This window comes from Gekko japonicus, unplaced genomic scaffold (assembly GCF_001447785.1).
Source record: "Gekko japonicus isolate JY-2015 unplaced genomic scaffold, Gekko_japonicus_V1.1 scaffold2101, whole genome shotgun sequence".
Taxonomy (NCBI): domain Eukaryota; kingdom Metazoa; phylum Chordata; class Lepidosauria; order Squamata; family Gekkonidae; genus Gekko; species Gekko japonicus.
The window spans coordinates 271,377-282,554 of record NW_015161466.1 but is presented as its reverse complement, the minus strand read 5'-3'; the positions used below and the strand labels follow the sequence as shown (position 1 = coordinate 282,554).

General features: G+C 54.5%; 1 protein-coding gene across 1 annotated transcript in view; it reads right to left on the bottom strand.

Annotated features, from left to right (window-relative positions):
- Positions 1 to 11,178, bottom strand: part of LOC107125664 (chromosome unknown open reading frame, human C16orf72) — a 35,242-nt gene that overhangs the window by 21,867 nt on the left and 2,197 nt on the right. The window contains exon 3 of the mRNA XM_015429112.1: positions 10,813 to 10,893. Coding sequence (XP_015284598.1) covers positions 10,813 to 10,893 — 81 coding nt within the window. The remainder of the gene's footprint in view (positions 1 to 10,812; positions 10,894 to 11,178) is intronic.

Sequence of the window (11,178 nt, the reverse complement as noted above, 5' to 3'; positions counted from 1 at the left end):
GGGCCTGGCTGGGGCGATGGCACGCGTGCCCACAGAGAGGGCTCTGAGTGCCACCTTTGGCCCCCGTGCCATAGGTTCTCCACCACTGCTCTAGGCTGATCCTGTTTTGAGCAGGGGGTTGGACCAGATGACCTGACTGGACCCTTCCAACTGTTCGCATTCTATGACACTAAGGAACGACAAAGAAACTGTAAAGTCGCGGCCTCTGATCTATTTTATTTTTCTCCCCTCCCACTTCTTTGGATTTTTTTTTTAAACACCTAGCCTGATAGAGAGTTCTGGAGACCTCGAAAGCTAGCGTGCTGCGCCGTGTCGCTCACAAGGGTCCTAATAAGAAGCAGAAAGCAGGAGCCGTTTCTACAATCACCTAACATTTCAACCACTGAGCGCATGGAACAACTTCCTCGGACACACGCTGAACACCCACAGCGTTAAGAAGACAGACGTTCTTGGATTAAGTTTGGCTGTTCAGCTCCCGTAGACTGTTGCAGACGCTGATATGACAACTTCATTTTTCTAACAAAGACATGCCGAGTGCCCCTGGAAGAGGCGGCCGGAGCCAACGACGCGGGACATCACCAGACCGTTTCCGAGACCGCCGGTTATTTACACAGAGCTCAGGCATGCAATGTTCCGTACTCGGCTGCACGGCACAGGACGGCACACGCTGACAATACGTCTCGGCTGCAATGCGAGGGAAAACGAAGCGGGCCGCCCCGCTAGCTGCGCCACGAGGGAGAAGACGTACGGCCCTCGGCCCCAAGTTCTGGCAGCCGGAGAACTGAGCTGGTCAGTTTCTCCTTCGCCGTCATGGCACCGGAACACGGCTGAGCCCAGATTAGGACAAACGTGGCCAGGACAGGGGGCTGACGGATGCTTGGCTGCTGAAACTGCTACACGATGCGTCCTGCTCGGGAACGGGTCGCCGCCAATGCTCCCTCTAAGCTGCAGGGTCTTGTGAGCAACAATTCTACTTGGTGAGCTCCCGGCATTCAAGTTGTGAGCGAGCGATTTTGGCTGCTGCAGAAATTAGTTTGCTCTGGAGCCCTCCTTCCTGAGCTGACAAAAACACGTGATCTAGAGGCTAGAAAGCTGTGCACCAGCTCACACTAGCTCAGCTTAGAGGGATCACTCGTTGCAACCCACAAAGGTTTGGCAATACACTCCATTTACAAGTACCCTCTGTACTTCCGAGATGCTTCAAAGCAAGCGCGGTCTTGGCACAAACTCGGGGTGTGGCGTAACTCAGCAGGGGACCAGAGGAGCCCACCAGCTGCAGGGCAGCTGCTTGTTTTGGCGGGCAACCACCTCCCCTAAGCAACCACCCACCTGCACACATGCTCAGAAGACAAGCGGGACAGCCAGGCCCAGCCGCTCGACAGAGGAAGAAGATTCCTCTGCCGCCTCTCTGCCCCTTGACTCATTCCTCACTACGGCACGCCTCCTCACGTGAGCTTGCGTTTCCTCCGCTAGGCTCCCTTCGTCAGCCGCTCGTGGCAACTGCCTCGACAAAGGTGAGGTCTGACAGAGGTGAGATCAAAGCTCCAGCTCCCCACCTTCCTGTCACATGACCACAGCGAGCCGGGACACCTTCCTGTGGTTCCTACGAGACGACGTCTGGCCCTAAACGCAACGCCGTGTGATTTTTCTGAGGCGCTTGTGAGCACCCAGTGAATCGGCTACCATGTTATCCCAGAGCCAAGGGGCTGCACGAACTCGGGCAGCTCGTCCCCGGCCCTTGGAGGAGAAGAAGGAGAGAAAAGAAGAGATTGGATTTATACCCCATGCTTCACTACCCGAAGGAGTCTCAGAGCGGCTTACAAACTCCTTTCCCTTCCCCTCCCCACAACAGCCACCCTGCGAGGTAGGTGGGGCTGAGAGAGCTCTTGACAGAAACTGCTCTTTTTCAAGAACAGCTGTGCCAGAACTATGGCTTCCCCAAGGTCATCCAGCAGCTGCAAGTGGAGGAGTGGGGAATCAAACCCGGTTCTCCCAGATTGGAGTCCGCGTACTTAACCACCACACCAAACTGGCTCACAGAAGGAGCAAATAGAAGGAGGCAAAAGCTGTGGAAAGTGAAATCTCGTGGAACGAGGTGCTGTATTCAGAGAAGGGGGCCCCTTGACGTGCTTCCACGGTCGGCATGCAAAAGGCCGACCGGGACAGACCACGGCGGCTGCCCGCCCACGTCCACACCGGACCAGCTGCCTGATGCGACACAAAGCCGGCTTCCAGAAGAGATGTGGCTCGAGAGGTGCCTAACACCACATTCCGGAGCGAGGCCAAACAGCAAGGAGAGCTTCGGCTCTTCAGCCCAGCCAGGGAGTCACATGCCCTTGGCAAGCTCCGGGGGCCTGGAACCGGCCGTCAACTTTGCTCCAGTGCTTGCCGGTGCTTTCTAAACCTGTTGGGTCTTTTTCACGCTGCTGAGAAAGATGGTCCTCCTTTGGATGCGAAGGAAGCCCACACCTGAGCAGCGGCTACTTTGACTCAAACCCTGGCCAGTAGACCATCTCTCTCGCAACGTTTCTTAACGGGGGGACGGATCCCAAAAAGCTCCGTCCGGCCATCCTCGGCCTCTCAGATTCGATGGGCTTAGGATGAAACGGCCTTATTTGCCTCCAAGGGACCTGTTAATTTACAACCTAGCAGAGGGGAGACAGTATCAGAGAGAGACGGTACAAGGTTTCTCCTCCGGTGCTATTCGGCAGCCAACGGTCCAGCCACACGCTCCAGCTTGCAGTTGAGCTACACAATTCGCAATGGGATCGCCAGCGGTGTCCCCTCTAAACTGAGTTAGTGTGAGCTAGCTCACAGTTTTTTAGCCTCTGGCTCACACATTTTGGTCTTGGCCCAGGAAGGATGGGCTCCAGAACAAACTAATTTAGGCAGCAGCCAAATCGCTCGCTCACGACTTTGATGCCAGGAGCTCACCGAGTAGAATTTTTGTTCACAAGACTCCACAGCTTAGAGGGAGCATCGGTCACCAGGCCAGGCTTATTGGAAGCGCTGAGCTACTGGAGCCCTGTCGGGGGCTTGCGGGTTCTGGAGTAGGACACGAGGCAAACCGGGCCTTTGTAGCCATCCCTTTCCAACCTGTTATTCAGCTCGGCTCTTGCGGCTTCCGGATTGTGTAACATCTGCGTACACCTCATCTGGCCTTTCATTCAAGTAGCCAACGCTACCTTGGAAGAGACTGCCAGAATAAATCAAGAGTGGCCCCGATTTGAACGCACTCAGCGAGACAACTCTATTCTATAGCTCCCGCCTGAGCCTTAATCGAGTCCTTACCCGGGTGGTCGTAACGCCACTTTGGTATTTTGGCGCTCAGCGGTAATCCTTACGGAAGGCCCCACAGAACGGAAATCGGTACTAACATCATGCCAAGTTAGTCCACGACCAAGGTAAGAGTTCAGTCTGGACCAACGCTCCCTCCAAGCTGTGGAGTCTTGTGAGCAAAAAAGCTACTTTCTGAGCTGCTGGCACTGAAGTTGTGAGCGAGCGGTTTGGCTGCTGCGTAAATTAGTTTGCTCTGGAGCCGTCCTTCCTGAGCCAAGACAAAAACGTGTGAGCCGGAGAAGGCTACAAAACTGAGAGCTAGCTCACACTAACTCAGCTTAGAGGGAACACTGGCCTGGACAGCCAGCCTCGGCCACTACACAACCTTAGTGCATTTTTCTACACAAGACCCTGACAGTGAGATACGTAACCACAGCTCCTGTGAGAACCTCTGTCTACCTGACCCTACGGAAGCTTAACAGGACTGCAGCTCAGTTCGGGACGGTGCCGGAGCCATCTAATCAGCACCTGGTCATCTGACCAGGCGGTGACCCCTGACACACCTCCTGCCCTCATTCCACCCGGCCTGGACAGACACCTGAAATTCAAAGCATCATGTGATGTTCAGCAGCACCTGAGCACTGACCGGTGTTCCCTCTAAGCTAAGTTGGTGTGAGCTAGCTCACAGTTCTGGCCCACACCTTTTTGTCCCAGCTCAGGAAGGATGGGCTCCAGAGCAAACCAACTGATGCAGCAGCCAAATGGCTCGCTCACAGTTTTGATGCCAGGAGCTCACAAAGTAGAATTTTTGCTCACGAGACTCCGCAGCTTGGAGAGCACTCTGGCACGGACTATGCACCTCCACTGACCAGGGAACGGAGCTGCAAGGGATATCCTCGGACAGGGCCCCAGCAATGCTCCCTTCTAAGCTGTGGAGTCTTGTGAGCAAAAATTCTACTTTCTGAGCTACCGGCATTACAGTTGTGAGCGAGCGATTTGGCTACTGGATAAATCATTTGGCTCTGGAGCTTGGAGCTGAGGCAAAAGGTGTGAGAGCCGGAGGCTAAAAAACTGTGAGCTGGCTCCCACTAACTCTGCTTAGAGGGAACACCGGGCCCCGGCAACCCCAGAAGGTTCAGTCCGCAGTTCCCGCCACACAAGCCAAGCCCCCAGCAGCGCACATATGAGCTACCGCACCCGGTCTATGGCTCCTACGAAGCCGGCAGCGCTCGCCAGCTGCACGAATCAGGAAAACAACCCTGACCCACACCGTTGGGTGAGCTGGCAGGGCCCTGCTTTGTTGACTAACCGCCGTCTTCCTTCTCGCCCGCATTCCATTCCAACCACCACACGCTGGAAGCCACCTCACCTAATTGCACCGATTGCTCCACAATAGGTTGGGCTCACCTGACGACAAGAGGAAAGGTAAGCCCCCAAAGTCATTGTTGGGCCTGGAGTGCCATTGACAGAAACTGCTCTTTTTCAAGAACAGCTGTGCCAGAACTATGGCTTCCCCAAGGTCATCCAGCAGCTGCAAGTGGAGGAGTGGGGAATCAAACCCGGTTCTCCCAGATTGGAGTCCGCGTACTTAACCACCACACCAAACTGGCTCACAGAAGGAGCAAATAGAAGGAGGCAAAAGCTGTGGAAAGTGAAATCTCGTGGAACGAGGTGCTGTATTCAGAGAAGGGGGCCCCTTGACGTGCTTCCACGGTCGGCATGCAAAAGGCCGACCGGGACAGACCACGGCGGCTGCCCGCCCACGTCCACACCGGACCAGCTGCCTGATGCGACACAAAGCCGGCTTCCAGAAGAGATGTGGCTCGAGAGGTGCCTAACACCACATTCCGGAGCGAGGCCAAACAGCAAGGAGAGCTTCGGCTCTTCAGCCCAGCCAGGGAGTCACATGCCCTTGGCAAGCTCCGGGGGCCTGGAACCGGCCGTCAACTTTGCTCCAGTGCTTGCCGGTGCTTTCTAAACCTGTTGGGTCTTTTTCACGCTGCTGAGAAAGATGGTCCTCCTTTGGATGCGAAGGAAGCCCACACCTGAGCAGCGGCTACTTTGACTCAAACCCTGGCCAGTAGACCATCTCTCTCGCAACGTTTCTTAACGGGGGGACGGATCCCAAAAAGCTCCGTCCGGCCATCCTCGGCCTCTCAGATTCGATGGGCTTAGGATGAAACGGCCTTATTTGCCTCCAAGGGACCTGTTAATTTACAACCTAGCAGAGGGGAGACAGTATCAGAGAGAGACGGTACAAGGTTTCTCCTCCGGTGCTATTCGGCAGCCAACGGTCCAGCCACACGCTCCAGCTTGCAGTTGAGCTACACAATTCGCAATGGGATCGCCAGCGGTGTCCCCTCTAAACTGAGTTAGTGTGAGCTAGCTCACAGTTTTTTAGCCTCTGGCTCACACATTTTGGTCTTGGCCCAGGAAGGATGGGCTCCAGAACAAACTAATTTAGGCAGCAGCCAAATCGCTCGCTCACGACTTTGATGCCAGGAGCTCACCGAGTAGAATTTTTGTTCACAAGACTCCACAGCTTAGAGGGAGCATCGGTCACCAGGCCAGGCTTATTGGAAGCGCTGAGCTACTGGAGCCCTGTCGGGGGCTTGCGGGTTCTGGAGTAGGACACGAGGCAAACCGGGCCTTTGTAGCCATCCCTTTCCAACCTGTTATTCAGCTCGGCTCTTGCGGCTTCCGGATTGTGTAACATCTGCGTACACCTCATCTGGCCTTTCATTCAAGTAGCCAACGCTACCTTGGAAGAGACTGCCAGAATAAATCAAGAGTGGCCCCGATTTGAACGCACTCAGCGAGACAACTCTATTCTATAGCTCCCGCCTGAGCCTTAATCGAGTCCTTACCCGGGTGGTCGTAACGCCACTTTGGTATTTTGGCGCTCAGCGGTAATCCTTACGGAAGGCCCCACAGAACGGAAATCGGTACTAACATCATGCCAAGTTAGTCCACGACCAAGGTAAGAGTTCAGTCTGGACCAACGCTCCCTCCAAGCTGTGGAGTCTTGTGAGCAAAAAAGCTACTTTCTGAGCTGCTGGCACTGAAGTTGTGAGCGAGCGGTTTGGCTGCTGCGTAAATTAGTTTGCTCTGGAGCCGTCCTTCCTGAGCCAAGACAAAAACGTGTGAGCCGGAGAAGGCTACAAAACTGAGAGCTAGCTCACACTAACTCAGCTTAGAGGGAACACTGGCCTGGACAGCCAGCCTCGGCCACTACACAACCTTAGTGCATTTTTCTACACAAGACCCTGACAGTGAGATACGTAACCACAGCTCCTGTGAGAACCTCTGTCTACCTGACCCTACGGAAGCTTAACAGGACTGCAGCTCAGTTCGGGACGGTGCCGGAGCCATCTAATCAGCACCTGGTCATCTGACCAGGCGGTGACCCCTGACACACCTCCTGCCCTCATTCCACCCGGCCTGGACAGACACCTGAAATTCAAAGCATCATGTGATGTTCAGCAGCACCTGAGCACTGACCGGTGTTCCCTCTAAGCTAAGTTGGTGTGAGCTAGCTCACAGTTCTGGCCCACACCTTTTTGTCCCAGCTCAGGAAGGATGGGCTCCAGAGCAAACCAACTGATGCAGCAGCCAAATGGCTCGCTCACAGTTTTGATGCCAGGAGCTCACAAAGTAGAATTTTTGCTCACGAGACTCCGCAGCTTGGAGAGCACTCTGGCACGGACTATGCACCTCCACTGACCAGGGAACGGAGCTGCAAGGGATATCCTCGGACAGGGCCCCAGCAATGCTCCCTTCTAAGCTGTGGAGTCTTGTGAGCAAAAATTCTACTTTCTGAGCTACCGGCATTACAGTTGTGAGCGAGCGATTTGGCTACTGGATAAATCATTTGGCTCTGGAGCTTGGAGCTGAGGCAAAAGGTGTGAGAGCCGGAGGCTAAAAAACTGTGAGCTGGCTCCCACTAACTCTGCTTAGAGGGAACACCGGGCCCCGGCAACCCCAGAAGGTTCAGTCCGCAGTTCCCGCCACACAAGCCAAGCCCCCAGCAGCGCACATATGAGCTACCGCACCCGGTCTATGGCTCCTACGAAGCCGGCAGCGCTCGCCAGCTGCACGAATCAGGAAAACAACCCTGACCCACACCGTTGGGTGAGCTGGCAGGGCCCTGCTTTGTTGACTAACCGCCGTCTTCCTTCTCGCCCGCATTCCATTCCAACCACCACACGCTGGAAGCCACCTCACCTAATTGCACCGATTGCTCCACAATAGGTTGGGCTCACCTGACGACAAGAGGAAAGGTAAGCCCCCAAAGTCATTGTTGGGCCTGGAGTGCCACTTCTGGAAGCACCGCGGCAAGCTGTGGCTTAACCCAACCGCCACTAGGGGAGGGCGCGCAGGCAAAGCCGCTAAAAAGTCCTCAATGGGCTTTCTTATGGGGAAAGGAGTCAGTGCTAAGTCTCCAACAGTCAGGTCACTCTCCAGTTTCCCGCCCCAAACACAGACAGAAGAAGAGAAGGGTGGGGGGCTCAGTTGTGGAACATATGTTTTGTAGGCAGAGGGTCCCAAGCTCAATTCCCACCCCCACCCCCCATCGCCTGCTGAAACGAGCAGATAGGAGGTGACGGGAACAAGACCACAGAGATGCTGCCTGCCAGAGAATCCCGCGCTGAGCTTGATAAAACTGTGGCCAGACTCGGGTTAAGGGAGAACAAAACCTCAGAAGTGGATCTGGCCAGCGCGCCATCTAATCCAACATCCCTGTTCACAAAGGGGCTAACAAAGGAATGGCACCCAAGACCAGTGTTCCCTCTAAGCTGAGTGAGTGTGAGCTTCTTCTAGCCTCCGACTCACACATTTTTGTCTTGGCTCAGGAAGGAGGGCTCCAGAGCAAACTCATTTATGCAGTAGCCAAATCACTTGCTCACAACTTTCATGCCAGGGCTCACAAAGTAGAATTTTTGCTCACAGAACTCCACAGCTTAGAGCAGTGGTGGCGAACCTATGGCACGGGGGCCAGAGGTGGCACTTAGAGCCCTCTCTGTGGGCACGCGTGCCATCGCCCCAGCCAGGCCCAGACCATGATTAAAGTATCAAATTTTCTGCAAAATAATTTTAAGTAAATGAAAGCATTTGGGATCGCTTTCCTTACTTTGTTTGGATCATCTTATGTATGAGTTGTTTGTTCTAAAGTACAACCTCGGTATTCAAGTTAAATTGCCGTGTTGGCACTTTGCGATAAATAAGTGGGTTTTGGGTCACAGTTTGGGCACTTGGTCTCTAAAAGGTTCGCCATCACTGGCTTAGAGGAAGCATTGCCCAAGACCCTTCCCCAATGTTGCCACCCAGCAGTGCCAATCAGAAGTCCTGGACACGGAGACGCCCCTTAAGTCATCCTGGCGAGCCACCACTGATGGACATAAGAACGTAAGAGAAGCCAAAGTTGGACCAGACCAATGGCCCATCTAGTCCAACACTCTGTCACACAGTGGCCACAAATACCAGGGGCCATCAGGAGGTCCAGCAGTCGGGCCAGGGACCAACTCTTCAGCTTCCGAAGCGGGTTTCTCAAGCACAACCTAGTGATTTCTCCTGTGAAATAATCATTCTGGTGGCCTACAGAACAAGTCGTGTTGAAGAAAAGACCTTCCCCCCAGATAACAGAAACCCAGAGCAGGATACCCACTGCAAGCCAACTGGTCCACTAAAGACGAACGTTGCAAACGCAGCATAACAAATTATTTCTTCCAAGCACTGAGAGTGTGCCAATTCTCATCCCCACTGCTAAGAAATAACCAGAGGCTTCTGTCATCTACGTTCTGGACACCAAACGGTTTGCGATTCGTCGGACGCCTCTGCAAAACCTCCCTTTTATTTTGAAGCCAATATGGATAAGCGCAGGTCTGCCACCCAACTGCAGGGCCACCCCCCCCCCAAGTCAGTCACTGAAACACGAAGGCTTCAGGACCTAAAGAGGAACCCCTCTTAAGAAACCAAGGGAACCTATCCCCACCAGAAGCCACACAGGTAGACCAAGCGGGACACACCGACCCAAACGTCACCTCGACGGCCTCAAAGTGAAGCAAGCCAAAGCCGTTTTAAGGGGACCGTGTTGACAAGCCTCAATCCCAGAGTAACAGGAAGTCGTGTTTCGCAAAATCCCCATGTCCCCCACAGGAAGAAGCCCCGTGAAAGTTGTCAGCCACTTCCACAAGACAGGAAGGGGAGTCACAGGTGGGACGTGTGCCAGGAAAAAAGCTTCATCGCCCCACACTGAGCTACGTACTGCAGGGAAACCCACCTTTGCATATAAAAACCACCACCTTCAACAGAAGTGCCAATGTTGTCTTCCTGACCTGAGCTACTCTCTCTCGAGTGGATGTAGGCGGTCTCTAGGGCAGGGACCCCTACCCTGAGAGAGGGAAACAGAAGGAGCCTCGGCCCCCAGTGACCTCCAACCCCACCAGGCCCCCAAACTCCCTTTCTACTCTGCATTAAATCCTCACTCTCGTACATTAGCACCCCACTTTCCAGGAGCAGCCAACATTCCCCCACAACCTGTGAGGTGGGCAACACTGAGAGAGACTGAAAAGTGACCAAGGAAGCTTCATGACGGAGGGAGGGTTTGACCCCAAGCGTCCCAGATCCAAGCCCAATGCTCTAGCAGCTACAGCGTACTAGTGTTTGCCCCCCCCCCCGGTGCCCGTTTGGGGTATTGGTTATTCCGGTGCCAGTTTGGTGTAGTGGTTAGACTGGGCGAACCGGGTTTGATTCCCCACTCCTCCACATGCACCCAGCTGGGTGATCTTGGGCCAGTCATAAGTTCACTCAGAGCTGTAAGCCGCTCTGAGACTCCGAGTGAAGGGCAGGGTATAAATCCGATCTCTTCTTCTTCTTCTTCTTCACCCTCTTCAACGACTGTCACTGAGCACTGGTACCAAACCACCATCCAACTGTGCATACACCAGCCACCAGGACAAGGCCCAATGTTCTAGATCCTTCTTAGGGAGGGCGTGTGGCCCTGCTACGCCTACCCACCCACCCAGCTGTTATTGCGCCCCACGTGAGCGATCGGCCACTGTCACCATTCCCTGCTTCAACAATCACAACAGCGCACAGGACTGTCCAGGAGCCCCCACGGACAGAGCAGGACAGCAAGCTTTCTCGACCCTTCAAATGCACAGTTGCTGCAAAATACGGGGATGGCCAAGACAAATGCAGGCTCATCCCCACTGTGCGCTGGTCTCATCAAGCCTTGAAAAAGGAATGCAAGCACAACCCTTAACAAACCCTACCGAAACCCACCCAAACCAAGTGCAACCTATTATGGGCCTAGCTGTAGGAAGCATTGCCCTAGCAGAGCAAGGCTTGTCTGTTAGAGAAATCAAAATCCGATGATACCCTCCTGCCCCACTCCTGTTACATTAACACCGAACAGCTGGACAAGAGAAAGCACGTTGTGCCTTTTTAAGCGGGTTTTCATGCAATGGGGGGGCATGCAAGACAAGGAAGTCTTCCTCCACCTTCCCCCACCCCCCACGCTAACCTCCTCACCTTTGTAGAGGTTGGTGACGGCGGTGGCTGCGTTCTGGAAGGGGACCCAGAGGGAGAGGCCCGGCTGCTGGCAGACACGATCTGTGCGGCGGGTTGGGGGGGGGGAGGAGAGAGACAAAAAGGAGAACACAAATCAACCTCGGCGCACACCCTGCGTATAAATAAACACACATACACACACACACACAAGCATGCACGCACACCTCCCTCTCCGTGGGCCTCCCGATGTGTCACTCAGGGCGGCCGCCCGCCGCTGCTTCCGCCCTCCCTCCCTCGGCCATGATGGGCTTCGCCATTTTGTTCTGTGCCGCCCGGACGCAGGAGGAGGAAGAAGACATAGGGGAGACTTGATATATTGGGGGGGGG